Here is a 15,810-nt window from a genome sequence, read left to right as displayed (position 1 = left end):
ATCATACAATGCAGTCAATAAGTACCCAGTTTCACTCTTAAGGTGGAGATGAGTTGGTGTTGAGCAGTTGTCTACCATCTTATGGGCAAAAATACCTTTCTATGTAAAGAAAAATTACCAATAAATGCACTGTTTTACCTAACTTGTCTTGTACTTGTCTCAATTCTGTAACAGCAGTTATTAAAGAGAATTTTTGTGAAATATTTAAATGTTTTTGGCAATCTGACAGAGATGCACACCATCCTCCATGGTACACTTACTTGCATACTGAAATAATTCTCACCTGTCAGACAGGGAAAATAAATCCCTCTCCCCTTTCCCCACCCATGTCAGCATACCATGCTGCACCTACATACGGGCAATAGTTCTGTTTTAAAACTCAATAAACATTAATCATACGGAGATTTTAGTTTACCTTTGAATTTTAAAAATATCTACAAAGTGAAAGTCTGCATAACTTCAGATCTTTTATGCTTTAATAACATTTTCACCGAGAGGTTAAGATAGAACGTAATATTTATATTTTTAATCATCATTCTCTTGGTTTACGATATTAAAAATGGACTGGGGATGGAACAATTTGATAAATTATGAGATCATGCCAGATTCAAGTCGTAGCTCTGAAAGATGATATCATTTGGAATGTTCAATAGAACATGATTTCCAATTTGATTATTAAATTGCTCAAGAAACCTTGAAGTGGCTGATGTATGCGATTTGGTTTCACCTTTGACAAAAGCCTTAGGGATATTGATAAACAAACAAGCATATTCATAATTTTTCACGCCAAATTCTGCTAATAGTTAAGAAGCTATTATGAGTACTAAGTGCATATCCCTAATAAGGAATTTTAAAAATTGTAGGAAATTTTGGTGGTATTTCTAAAATTGGTGTTTTGAGACAGGTTTAATTTTGAGGTATGTTTAATTTGTAGGTGGTTTTTTTTAGGAGAGTGATGTGTAAGATTTTCAGCAGTAATAAATAAATAAATTTTAGAATTTTATTGCATTTAAGGATATTATATAACCATCTCCCACCCTACCCAAAAAAAACAAACATGATTCTCATTCCCTTCCTACCTTTTTTTTTGGGGGGTGGGGGTGGTGGGGGTGTATCATCACCTCAACTCTTTTTACTTCCATTATTCTGCAGAAATGCAAATATATCATACCAAACAGTAAGTATAAAAAAACTGTTGTATGCCCATATATAGTCATGATGTGCCTATATATGGTCATCATATGATGTCATCATGACCGTATTTAGGCATGTCACATGTTTTTGTCTAGTAAAGTTTGATAGCCTGGACAGGGCTTTATATCAATATGATTGTGGCTTTGTTATGGTCATACTTTGGTCAGGGGCGGATCCAGAAGACCTCCTCCCCCGTTTTGCCACTAAATTCCACAAATTTCAATTCATGTTAATGTTATGTGCTACTCGCTTATCTATATTCTGAAACTGCCCACCCCCCCTTCCCCCGCAAATGGCATAGTACTATAAAGTACATCTGAAGATGAAGATACAAAGTTGAACATTTCAAAGTACCAACAGTACTTATGCAAGGTCCTCAGTATCGATCCAATGGATGGACAGACTTATCTACAGCAGTGTCTTGGAAGAAGTAAATATTATCAAGAGCATGAATTGAAAAATAATAGGTTACCTAAACAGATTTCAGAATTACAAAATAGTAAACGAGCTCATAGCAGACGAAAGCATTTCTGAGACCCGAACGAAACTATTAAGTACAACCCAAAGCGGTGTAATACAGACAGGCACCTGGGAAATTGGTGCTAAATATAGACAAACCTGAAGGTCGACTGTGCGTGAAGGAGTCTGAACATTTAGAAGAGTAGTGCAATGAAAATATAAATGGAACTAATACCTGCCAGAGAGCTCCGTCAGAACCCTCACTCGCTGATGGCATAGTCAAGGTGTACAACTGCCCCAGCGGCCAGATTAAGCTAGTCAGTCATGGAAAGGAACATAAATAAAATACAGACACCATAACCGAAGGAGAGTGGTACAGCAGAATAGGAAATATTTAGTATTGGATATGGACCCAGATAAATTTCTTGAATGCTTTTAGAACAGTAAATAGTATTCTAGATTTACCCAAAAGAATATTTTTTATTTCATTATGATGATTAAATGTGTGTTCGATAACTAATATAATACGAGCTTTTTTTGTTTTTAGTACATGTTGATGGTAAATTATTAGGTTTTAAAATGCCTATTCCAGAAAGCCTATTCTAAACTATTAAGATTATGAAGTCATTCAGGCGTAATGAACGGCAACCAACGTCTGGTTGACAACAAAGGGCGCCACCTGGTGTTGTGACGATACGACTGTTGTACTCTATAAGATAAACATGGTTTTCTTGTAGGTGTTCTTGATTTGCCTGATGTAGATTTAAGGTGCAACTGTTCTTCGAATATGTAGAGCTTTTTGTTTTGAATATTTGTCAAATTGTAGAGAAACAAGAACTATTTCATCATTGCAGGGGATCTTAATATGGTGCCTGTTTGTTGTGCATGTTAGGGGGTCAAACACCGAATATTTGTTCAGTTGGGTAGTCAAATATTAGTTGTTTATGTAAAATATGCTTTTAAGAAAGAAAAAAAAAAATTATGTTTATACATAGTTGGGGTCAAATAGTTTCTGTTCGTGCATTTGTCATAGTTAAGAATAAAATAAGCATGGTTGGGGTTAGATGTTGAGTGTTTATGCATGTTAGGAAGTAAAATAGTGTTATGTTTATGCATGGTAGGGGGTCAATTAACTTTTGCTTACGTAGTGCAATTGGTTAGATACAAGATGTTTTTATATAAAGATTGGTTGTAAGAAAGATGGGTATATGAAGTAATTGTATAATTGTATTTTTTACATTTTTGGAAGATTTTTTTTTTATTATTTGTAACCACACATATTAATAGTAAACTTACTATATATTAGTATTAGTGTTACAAGGCAATACAAAAATCCTATACATATGTGAGACTAATTTTGGAATTTGTGACTCAGTGACATATTTTATTTATTGATTTATTTGGGTATAATAATGTCTCTTCACATTCATGTATCTTACTCCAAACTATACAGAGTACGTTATTGTTCTACTCTTTAGTTAAATGCTATTTCTTAAATGAAGCTACTATTCAGTAACTTCCCTTCAGCTATACTTTTTTTTCCATGTCAATGTACATTTGAAGTTATGTACCAGATTCATGTGTTATGTCCAAAAAATAGTAATAACAATAAAATAAAAATAAATAAATAATATTATTAGTAGTGAATTTATAGCATTCATTGAGAGAAAACCTCCAGACCAAAGCTACTATCATTTAGAAAAAAGAAAGATGTCTTCAAAGAGAGAGAGAAATTATCAAATAATGTTCTAGTAGTAGAAGCATCAAAATAAGTGATAAAAATAATCCTGGATTTTTTCCCCAAGTAGTTCAGCATTAATAATTTTTATGATGACCCGCAGTCAGAAACTTGATACGAAAAGAAATTTATGCAAGGGTTTCAACAGAGTATTAAGTGGCGGTCGTCTTTTCGTCTTAATTTTGTGTCAAGTCTCTCCTTGATGAGGCTCAAGCAAACGTACAAGATTTCCTCCACAATGAAGCGAAGTCAATTTTGGGATTAAACGTCGTTGAATAAACCGATTGTCATCGAGTAGGCATTCGATTGATAGTGTTGAGCTGTAGAAACAATTTAAGGGATAAAAACCCTTGGGAATGATGATAACGTCTTCGTGAATGGATGTTGGGAAAAAATCGACTATTTTGTGCTCTGTCTCTAAGGCTACTTGAAACCTTGATGGCATTTTGTTAATTCATTTTACAAATTGGGTATTTATTTATGTCCTTATTTGTTTCATGCTGAAATTGCTTGTAACCAAATGGAAATTTGTATTTCATGGCCATTTTGTACATAAACTTTACATCTTAATTCCAGAGTTAGCTTTTAGGTGAAGAAACTTGGTGCTGTTGAACTTTTATTGATGAATTAGCAAAAATAATTCATGTTTGATATTTTGTCTACATATTTATGTGTATGTATATAACGTGTATATATATATATATATATATATATATATATAGTTTATTATTATTTATTGTTTATTTAGACTTACACTTTTAAATCTGTGAAAACAGTGCATCCAAAACGTGATTAGAAGATACATCAAATTTAAAGAGCAATTAAAACTTAAAACCAACTCAAAACAGATTAAATTAATCCCTTCTTCCATTCCCTCCTTCCCTAATAATTCAAATTTTATTCCTCCCTACTAAATATATCTACTAAACTTTAACCCTTATTTTCAAAAAATACAAAGTACTAAGTACTCTCTCCTAAAACAATGCAAACATTAATCCCTTCCCCTTTAAGACAATTTTTATGTTTCTCTTTTCATCATTATCAATTTGTTAGGCCTAGATGTTACAATTTTATATAATTTTGTGTATGTATGGGATGCTTTTTTTCCACAGCATTAATTCAAATTTTAATTCTTTGCTTCTTCATGCTCTTCTGTGCGTATTGTTTTTGCTGCGAGTGGGAGTGTTATAGCATTTTTTAATATTAACCTATTTTTTATTCCATTTGTTCTGTAAAGGGTTCAACTCATCAAAAGAATTTTTTCTATTTCCTTCATTTTGTTTCTCTAATGTATTTTTAATTAATTGAAATAAATTTAAATATGAAATTTTAATTTTTTTAATTTTTTTTTTTCTCATTTAAGACACATTAACAATGAGCATGCTCTCGACGACCGGAGTACGGCGCAGGCTCGTGTTCAGATGCAAGTAGTGAACCAATTGGAAATTCAACTGGCCAAAGAACGTGAACGGCTAGCGGCCATGATGGCACATCTGCATATGAAACCTCCAGAGCCGAAGACATCTGTAACTTCATCTGTATGTAATTCATGTTTAATATTTGTACTTAATGTTTCGCCTCTTTCATGCTTTTTGTTTTTGATGGTTTTTGTCTTCCTAATGTTTCTTTTCATTTGGAATTGTCTCTTTGTTCAGTGGTAATTTTTCTTTTATGATACTTGTTCTTAATATACTAGATTTTGTGTTGAGAGCAAAGGTTTAACACTACTGACATACTTCTGTGTTAGAATTTTTATTTTTGCTTTGTTCGAAATTTTTTTTTTGTGTCTTTATTTACGATTGGTGTTCTATTTTAAATTTATATTATTTTTTTGACAATAGTGATTTATATAGCCTACGACAATAAATAAAATTGCCATCGTTACAATTGTTAATACCTAACTCTCCATTTTATACTTTTATCATGATAATTATCTCCAATCAAACTATCATCATCTTCTTAATTACCATAATTGAGATATTTTTTCGCTTATTTTGCGCAATGTTTGACGCATTATCAGTCATCAACAACGTCGTTGCAATCGTCATCCTCGTCTCAATTATGTTCATAATAATTTTCCTCTGTGTTATTAAAATATCACCATTGTCAGGGACACATTATACATTTACATCATGTTTACCTTCAATAAGTACGTACGCCTCTTTGACTTCTTACTAGCTTTTGTCTCATTGTTACAGCATCTATCTTATGTCAACTAAACACATTTTATGTTTCTTCCGCAGGCAAGCCCTCCAGCTGCCAAATCTGTCATTGTTCAATCACCAACTGTCGTCCAGTCACCCCCTGCTCATCTTCCCCCTCCTCCAGCTCCACAACATATACCACCACCCCAAACATTACAAATTATTTCCTCTAGTCCAAACATGCCCTCTCCACATTCTCATCCTCCTCCACCTGCTAGCCCTATCCATACCTCAATTAGTTCCGGCCCTATTCGAAGGCGTATGAGTGAAAAATATGGAATAACATTGGATTCTGGTAAGTGTACAGTGAGACAAATAACAAAGGGGAAAATGATATTAACCATGATAGCCTTATAAATAGAAACGCCATTAGTATTGTTTGTATTGTCAATAGTAAACGAAGCCAAGATTATGAGTTTTGCCCGTCTTGTTTTAAAAATAAACAAGCACATGTTGGCTGCCTTGCAAACAAACAAAAAAAGGATTGAAACTAAACTGGAAACCCACTTACATTATTTTTGTAGATGTTATCACAAAGTTGTTGTTGTGTTAGTCAATAATGTATCCATAATTAATGATATTTTTTTTATAGTTATTTTATCAGCTGTAAGCTGGTAGTTTAATGTGTTGTCTGAACTTGTAGTTTGTTACTTCACAACGTTAAGATATATACTTTATTTAAAGGGTATTTTAAAATGTTTTACAAACCAAATGAAAATGTGTATTAATCATCTTTATCATTAATATCATCATCGTCATCATCATGACATCATTATCATGTTCATTTTTTTATTTTATCTTCTCCATTAATCCTTATATTCATGATGGAGTATTATTACTACAGTATCTTCATTGTCACAGTCAGTAACACCTTGTAAGTTATTGTCATCTGTAGTACACTGTTAAGTACTCCGCTTGAGGTTACCAAATTATCTTATAATAAGTTTATTGTTAATGCTTCCTAGGCTAAACAAATTTTCTCATATATTGTAGGCTTCTTGTATTTTTCTTTTTTTCTTAAATTTATTATTTGGTGTAGAAATTAATATACTGCTTTATTCTTAATCAGTTTTTAAATAGTGTTTATAAAAATACATTATTATTTAATATCACTTCTCGCGCTGTTTTTTTTTTATTTGTTTTAATTATTGACACAAATTTTCATAAAATATGAAAAACTCAAAAATTTGATTTAACATCTTTTGCTAATTTACAGATATTTTATTATAAAAATTCTTAATTACCAGCCAATTTAAGGGTCTATGCAAAATATTTTTTATGTAATGCAAGAAATTAAATCCATATGCCTATGGAAGTACTTCTCTTTACCCTATAATCATTAAGGCATGTTGCTCATTATTGAATTATTATATATTTCTAAATGTTGCCATTCCTTTTACTTTCTAGGCCTGACGCTAGGCCTCCATAACTTACCAGCTGAGCACCATCGTGAGTAGCAAACAATACTTATCCTTAATGATAAAGCATCACTTCTTACTGTATGTTATTTGTTTGCAATGTGTCAGTCATCCCTGTTATTGCGCAATCTACTAAGTTGAGACTATGAAATTTGATTTGACAAAAACATGTGACATGATTAAATTTGGTCATAATGACATCATATCATGACCATATATGGGCACATCATGACCATATATGGGTACATCGTGACCATATATAGGCACATCATGACTATTGTTTTAAAGGTATATTGTCTGTGATGAGCAAATTGACATTAAAATTCAAAATTGTGTATTTTGTATTTATTTATAAGTTAATCGCTTTAAATTGGAAATTAAATTTTCCTTGCCTCTTATCAAGTACATAAATATTGGCTATATATACTTATAAGTTACTTAAATAATTAAAATTTGCTGGTAATAAACTTAAGGATTTTTATTGTTAAAAATCTGTAAAGCAGTGAAAATTAAATTGTTTTGATTTGTGTAAACTTTCAATAGAGTACTTCAATTTTAATTTATATTTTTTGTGTGCTTTTGTATAATGAAATATTGACAGTGAATAGGTATTAAACTTTAAGTATCACAGACTGTAGTAAATTTTCTCCTGATTATAATAAATAAACTTTGAAATGTTATTAATGGTGAACTTTATAGGAAACAGCAAGATTGTAATGACCATAAGAAAATCGTAGCGAAATTGAGCCATAATACATGGGGTCAAACTCCTAATATAAACAGTAATGAAAAGAGTAGTGGGATATTATGGATGGACATTACAACATTAAATGTTTAGCTAGAGAGTATAGAGTTTCATAGTCATAATAACTTAACTGCCGTATCCGCACCCATTACTAAGCTATTGGAGATCAGATTATAATGAAAACTAAATTGATTCAGTAGTTAAATTTCGTGAACAAATATTATTTTATATATAATTGAGAACTCATAAATTCAGTTAAATGTTCTTATAAAGACGTGAAATTCATATTCACTATGAATAGTATCATTCAATGGCGAATCTAGGATTTTTTTGGCCGGGGATTAGCGACCTATGATTTGTGGTATTTCCTTCCTGTTTTGGAATGGGCCGGGCTATTATAATCCCTGGCTCCAGAGTCTTACCTATCGCAATTTTTGAAAGCAAAAAATTTATTACATTCCGAATTGTAATCCTGTTTAAATTTGGATTCTAAATAAAACAAATGACAAGTTTCTTTAAATGTTCTTTCGTAAAACTTAAACTGAAGATTTATTACATTATTTCAGCAACTATCGGTTAACATTTACATGTAGTCATGAACCATTACTTCTTATAATGTATGTGGGTGTATATTTATATATTGTATGTTAATATAATGTAATGATTTGTATTGTGTGGGTTTGTTGTGCATTGTCTTGTTTGATGGCTTCCATTTCCTTTGTTATTTGGGGGTCAGAGCATCTTGTGTATGTTAAACTGTATTTGATGATATTAGATGCAGCCTGTGTTGTATCAACACTTAAAACTCGTTGGTAAATAGCTACGGATGCTATAATGTGATTTACTTCTGCGGGCAGATGTTTCTCTGTTTATCCAAGGATTTCAATAATATCATATGGTTTTAAAATAATACATGGAAGAAAAATAAACAATATCTTTTGAAAACATGGTTGTAGTGAAATTCACCCAGTCTGGTTCATTGATTGGGCTGGAGGACTATAGAGGGCACTCTTCTGCTTCATTTAGAATCATTTTAAAGACGTAAATAAAGTATAATGGAGTAGTATGTCTTTTTAAGACATTTAGATTACTTTAAAATTATTTATGATTAATTTGTATATACACTATACAATATAAGCAAGTTTTTAACCTTTACATTGAAAATTTTAAGAAAATAGTTTTGTAACCAAATTATAATTATAATTGGTTGGTAATCAAACATATCTGTCTGTAAATCAGTGAAAATTTGTTATATGTGTCAAATTGAGGAAAATCCAATCTCATACCCTTATATGACCAATTCATTTTTAAATTGATCTTTTTAGGGTTTGTTTTAAAAGTTTTTAATTTCTGTTTTCTTGCAACTTTATGTATTAAAAATGCAAAGCTCCAATCTCCCATCTAATATCTTAACCTACTCTTTTTCTCTCAACTCTAGAAATTCAGAAAAATTGTGAATTCTACCGAAATGCAGACGTGCGGCCACCTTTTACATACGCAGCTCTGATTCGCCAAGCAATTGTGGAATCGCCTGTAAGGCAACTAACCCTCAATGAAATTTACAATTGGTTTACAAGAACGTTTGCGTACTTTAGAAGAAATGCTGCTACATGGAAGGTAACTAACATGTTGGTTTTTTATTCAACAATATAAATTTAAAATTTGAGAGGGCATCGGGCAGCAGTGGCATGACAGGCTGATGATGATAATGATAGTAATGGTAGAGGTAGGAGAATGACCTAACCTATAACTCGCAGCGTCATTATGCTGAATTGCGTATGGGCCTGGTCTACTACCTAGCCGCCGTAACGAGGCATCTAGTTTAGCTACATATTCACATCCTTCAACAACGACAGGTGCTGAAATGAACCATAATATCGGGGTAACCACCTACTCTTCCGAAAGTTACAATGGGTTCTTTGAAGTGCACATAAGCCAGATGTATACCCTGGACCTCCATTTTAAGTCCACGACGAGTGGCTCGAAAAAGCGCCAATGTTACGGCTCTAGTTAGCGGCGCCCCTGCCTTACCGCCTTTGCCACTTGACTTGCCCAACGATGATGATGATGATGATGATGAATTTTAAATATATAAAGCTCTGTTTGCACAATTAAGTTTGTGACAAATTTTACCTGTGATTTGTCCCAAAATGATATGATATTTGTCGCATGAAACTTGATAGGACAGAGCTTAACATGTTGTCTGTCACTGACGAAGGACACCATTTATACTAGGCCATAGAAACACTGGTTCTCGTCATATCACCAAAATAATTATTAAAATTATTCAGTCAGTTAATAGATACTAGGCGATTGACATTCAACAAACAAAAATTCCTTTTTGATAATCCTTTAAAAAATTGCAAAACCTTGGATGATTGCCCAGGGCTAGTTGTTTTTTTATTTTACCCCACTAGGTTTACACATTAATTTATAGCCAGGCTCTGGAAAATCATTTTTGATATATTGTACAACTGATTTTTAAGACACAAAAAGTTCGAGAATGGTTAATGAGATACAGATTTTTGAATATTTAAAAACTGGGAGAAAAGGGTTGTAACCACCTTTTTTTTTCCACTTTTATCAAAAATGTTTTTCCCTTTGGAGCCAGGCTTTAAATTAAATTTTATTACATAAAATAGATTTCTTTCCAGATCAGATATAAGTGTGTATATTTACCATGTGAAGCATAATTTTTTTTGCATATTTTCTGATTTCATGTTCATCATGTTTCATAATCGTCATGAAAAAAATAATCAAATTTTCTTATTCTTTGTTACATGAAAATATTTCACTACATGCAATAGAAACATTTTTTTTAAAATAAATTATTTGTATTATTTTATAGTGTTATTCCTATATTATCTTTATTTACATCTTACATTTTATTTATTTCATGTAATTTATTTATTATAAGATTGATCACAATAATCAACACTTCATCGCATTTACTAATACCTTTTACTTATTCTAGAGCTAGTGAATTCAGAACACTGTAATTTATGGAGCATCTTTTTTTTTTCTAACTGACAAGTGTACTAAAAGTTGGATATTAAAGACATAAAACCAAATAATAATGAATTGTAAAAGTGGTCAAGAAATATAAATGCATATCAAGTAAGGAACAGATAGAAAATTTCCTCTAATCGGTTGTAAAAGCCAGTTACATTTCATTGCCGAACGATAAAAATGTTGCTCGTATGCTAATGAAGATCCTAACGACTGTTACCTTAGATGGTAAACTAATTTAGGAAGTATTGAATGTGAAATTTATTGAGATTGCTACTGCTATAGGATATATGAGCAGAAATTAAATCAGCCGAACTCTGGGTTTATTTTGTCAGACATTTTATCGTTAGCGAACATGAACCGAGGCATGTATTAAGCTAGCGCTAATTCGCTCAAAGTTCTCTAGCCATGTGGCTTTAGTTAGTATTCATGTCATTCGTAAGGCATTGCCAGAAATTTAGGGAAAATGTAACAGAGACTTCATGGTAAAAAAGAAAACAATCTTTAATAGTTGCTGATGTTATTATTTTTTTATTAAAAAGACTACACTTCAGGTTTCTCCCGAATTTACAATTTTGTCAGTAAAAATAACAGGCCAACCAGTAAAAATGTTGTGTTTGGAAAATATACGGAACCACTGATTTAAGGTCTAGACTGGCTGCCTTTCAATATGTCTAGGCTATGACTGTATGTGTTGTTGTTTTTTCAAGTGATTAAACCCCACTCAAAAGGGGTAACATTTCACATTGGGTGCATTTGTGACTTTATGGACAAATTTACAAGTAAACATTTTTCAATTGGAGAACACTGCACTGGTATGAATGGGCCTGTGGTTACTTTATTTCTTTATTATTTTAATTATATAATTGCTTGCTGCCAGAAGAAATAACTCGGCAGGATGCAGTGAGGTTTCTAGGGGTTAATTAACTTAATCACGGCCAATAACAAAATGGAGACTAGATAGTGCCTTTGTTAAGGCCTGTTACTATTGGGTGTGGTAGCAAAGAGAAACTAAATTTACACTAGACAAGATAGTGACACGACAACAACATATCATTGTGTAGTTTGCGTTCTTCAACCCTGCGTGCATCTGTATCGTGTCGTCGTGTCGTAATCATGTCTATTGTAAATGGGGCTTTATTCAATAATTGCACTGGTAGTAGGACTGCCACTGACAACAGTAAATAATGGCCAATTTGAGTCAACAACATGTGTGCATTAGCCTTTTTGACATACATCCTATCTACTCCCAGGCTATGTCCAGTCTACATAAAGTAACTATTGACACAGTAACATTGATCATTTCTCAGCCTAAAACTGCTTCTAAAGATACATTTGTTTTCAAAGTAGATCTCACTGGGCTGTCCAATTTTTCTGTTTTTATTTTTTGAAATTTGTTTCATCTGGTTTTATTGTGTCTTATCCCTTGGCAAAAGGTGCAGTATAAATTCCTGTATTATAATAATAATTATTATTATTATTATTATTATTATTATTATTATTATTATTATTATTTAAATACTGTGAGTACACAAAATTTAAAACCTAATTAAAACTAATTCAATTTAAGCTAATAGTTACTTTTTTTTTTCTTTCTAAATTTCAATATAAAAAAAATTAATTTGTGACGGTGAAATCATGCTAACTACTACATGCTGATTGGTCAGATTGTTGCTTTTCCTTGCAGTATATTTTCAAAAGAAAAAAATCCATTGCACGCTGTATACATTTGCTGGTGTCGTGTTTGACATGGATGCTCCTATAGTTCTAATAGATTCTATTTTCTTTTACCGTTAACACGTTCCATTAACGCCTTCAACGGAAATTGGCCTTTATTATGTGTTTCCCTTCACTTGAGCTAGGAGAGTTTCAATGATGTTTAATTAATTAAGCCTATATCCATGATTGCAAAGCGTTAGATGTATAAGTAGAATTATCATCATTTCCTAGGCTTCATCTTCCTCCTTGTCTTCCCTCATGGGACCGATAGTGTAAATAACATTTTTTGTTCAAGAGGATATGAACAGTAGCCCTTAGAGCATTCCTCACTCAGAAGGATAGCATAGTAGCCAGTCCTTATAAAATAATGTATTTCAGCTATTTGAAATAAAATAAAAAGTATTTTAGGACAAAGCTCATTTAAAATCTTTGAAACCTTCTCAAATCCCGAAAAATTGTGAAATCCCAAAATAGTATGATATGCTGTAATAATAATAATGTTAGACAGATAGCAAAAAAAAAATACAAAAAATAATTGCCTCTATGAGCTTACATGAAAAAAAATGAAACAGAACTATGAAATAATGTAACACTACCAAGAAAACAAACTAAAAGAAGATTATTTGTTCACGTATCCATTCTTGAGAATGGCGTGAAAAGTGTTGCATACAGCTTTTTGAAGCCAGCAAATTTAAGAGCTCACCGGATCATTACTCAACAGAAACTTGAGTGAAAAGCAGCATCTAATTAACCTATCCTACAAATATCAAACCGTGAACCTACTATATAGGTAAAGATTTAATAACATGTATATATTAGTATTTAAATGCGTCAGATGAATTTTGTAACCTAGTTAATGGAGAAGGTAACCAGAAGTCCTTATTTACTGTTGATTGGAGATTGTGTTGTGGTTTGTCTTAGTGTTCAGTATCAACAAAGTTGCTTCCTTGAATACAAACACAGCACTCAAATACATTATTACCGAATGCAAGATGTGCAGTCTGTGGGCTTGTTTCCCTTGACTAGCCTGTATTTGTTATTAATTGAAGTCTATTTGCCTGCGCCTTGTTTAGCCAATCCTCTCCTACCTTCTGATTCTGTTTGTCGTATTGTTGACATTACTTGGTGTTTGTTTGTGAATGACCCAGATCGTTTCACCTTTACTGGGAATGTATGTTAACATCATGTTGCTTACTATCTCCTCTCATATCTCAATTTGCAATACCCTGTCATAATTTTTTTTTTCGTCTGAGTCGCAATTGTTTAGATTATTCTTATAGTTTGAGGTTATTTCGGATTTATTTTTCTTGGCAACAAAAATATTTATATTCTTTCCTTTCTAAGTGAATGTAAACAGATTAAGACAATGAAGAAACATGAACTGTCTATTTTTTGTTTTGTTTTCTATTTTCATCCATTTTTTAGACAAAACACAAAGGACGTCTCTTATTTTTATTTCGTGAATTTCTTTTGTTTAACTAGATACAGAATAAATTATTGCATTCTTTTCTGGTGCACTTCTGAAAGGAAAGAGAATTTGAATGGTAAAAACTGTGGAAGTGCTTTTTACAATACTTGCTACTTGACTTAATTTTACTTACTCCGGTACAAAACAACATTGTTTTAGTGTAAAACATAAATAAAAAATCTAATTACTTTTTTTGTATAAATTTAAAATTATTATTAATTTTACCATACAATGTAATTTTCCAAAATAACAGTGTTATTAGTGTGATTTTTAAATTGTTGATATAAAGTATAATTTACAGTGTAATTTAAAAAATATGTTTTTGTTATTTTTTTTTATTTATAAAGATATAGACAACTTAGATATTTTTATATTGCAAAATGTCAGTAAATCATTTTTTTTAAAGTGTATGTCTAATTAGGTGTTTGACCATATATGGATGTGATATGATATCATCATGCCCATATATGTGTAAATATATTTCTCAATGCAATCAGCTTGAACAGATCCAGCGCAGAGCGCTGCGAATCATTGTCCCTGATACAAGCTATGTTAGAGCACTGGTCCTTGTCGATATCCCAAAGTTGGCAGACCGGCGCACCCGACTATGCAGACAATACTTCCAGAAAAAAGACCAATCACACAGACTTCACTCACGTTTTACCAACTTCCCCACCCATAAATACAACCTCAGGTCCACACAACAATTCCATCTCCCTAAAGTTCGAACAGAACGGTAAAAAAATTGTATTATTAATGCTGGTCTTTTCAGAAAATGGTAGGTTGTCTCTGCACAGTCGGGTGAACTGCTCCAACAATGGCCGAAACGGTTCCCTTTTTTCTTTTTGTAATCCCCTAATTTTCACAATACATTGTATAAATATAATAATAATAATAATAATAATAATAATAACAATAATAATAATATTGTTATAATTATTGTTATTACTTTGATAATAAGTTTGATAATATTCTCTGTTTTGCTCTTTTGTGTAATTTTATTTACCGTCTCCATTTTGATGTTTTTAACTTTTTAAGGCTATTTTTAAATTTCTTATGTATATGCAATTCAACTGTTTTTAGTTGCGAATAAAGTATATTGTATTGTATTGTATTGTAAATCACCTCAGCAAACTTGCTAGAGGAGATAGAGCTTTAGTGTCTCGTATCCCCATCATATGCTGGACTGCATTTAGCTACAATTGTTTTCACTTTTTTTTCAAGCCAAATTGAAATTTACCTCTGTTTACACATATAATAATTTTCAACCTCCAATTCCGCTAAATGCACAAACAAGACAGCAATAAACAACAATAAAATGCAAACTGGAAATGAAGCGGAAACTGTTACAGGCAACTGCTGCTAAGTGGATTACAAGAACACACATGTTGACATTTTAAACTTGAATCACTTAGCAAGTTGATCATTACTTAGACAATCAATTCTTTCATTGCTAACTCAAGATCTCTGAGGATGCTAATGACTATGTTGTTGTTGTTTTTTTTTTACTTCCAGAATGCAGTACGCCATAATCTTAGTCTTCATAAGTGTTTTGTCCGTGTCGAAAACGTGAAGGGAGCGGTTTGGACAGTCGATGAATTAGAATTCATGAAGAGAAGGCCGCAAAAACTTCAAATATCAGGGTGAGGCCGGTGCTTGTTTATTGTCGACGCTGTTCACTAATTTATAACATTTTCATATGCATACAGATAAAAAGTTATTTGAGCTCTGCTATAGTAATATTAAAGATACTAGAAATACAAGATAGAGTTCTCCACACAAAAAAAGTGTTCCACTGTGTTCCACCGAAATGCATGGTGGGAATACGAAAAATGGGACGCCCCCTACAGTTGGAT

General features: G+C 32.0%; 1 protein-coding gene across 2 annotated transcripts in view; it reads left to right on the top strand.

Annotated features, from left to right (window-relative positions):
• Positions 1-15,810, top strand: part of LOC117103934 (forkhead box protein P1-like) — a gene marked incomplete at its 5' end in the record, with an annotated part of 44,310 nt that overhangs the window by 21,970 nt on the left and 6,530 nt on the right. Inside the window, 5 exon segments of one of the 2 annotated variants that reach the window (XM_033244592.1) lie at positions 4,755-4,929; positions 5,635-5,890; positions 7,003-7,044; positions 9,197-9,375; positions 15,470-15,597. In XM_033244592.1, coding sequence (XP_033100483.1) covers positions 4,755-4,929; positions 5,635-5,890; positions 7,003-7,044; positions 9,197-9,375; positions 15,470-15,597 — 780 coding nt within the window. 2 annotated transcript variants of the gene reach the window in all.

Source organism: Anneissia japonica, unplaced genomic scaffold, assembly GCF_011630105.1.
Source record: "Anneissia japonica isolate Jap-2015-1 unplaced genomic scaffold, ASM1163010v1 scaffold1810_len1271414_cov176, whole genome shotgun sequence".
Taxonomy (NCBI): Eukaryota; Metazoa; Echinodermata; class Crinoidea; order Comatulida; family Comatulidae; genus Anneissia; species Anneissia japonica.
The sequence above is the reverse complement of the archived record's forward strand: the minus strand, read 5'-3'. Positions and strand labels throughout refer to the sequence as shown.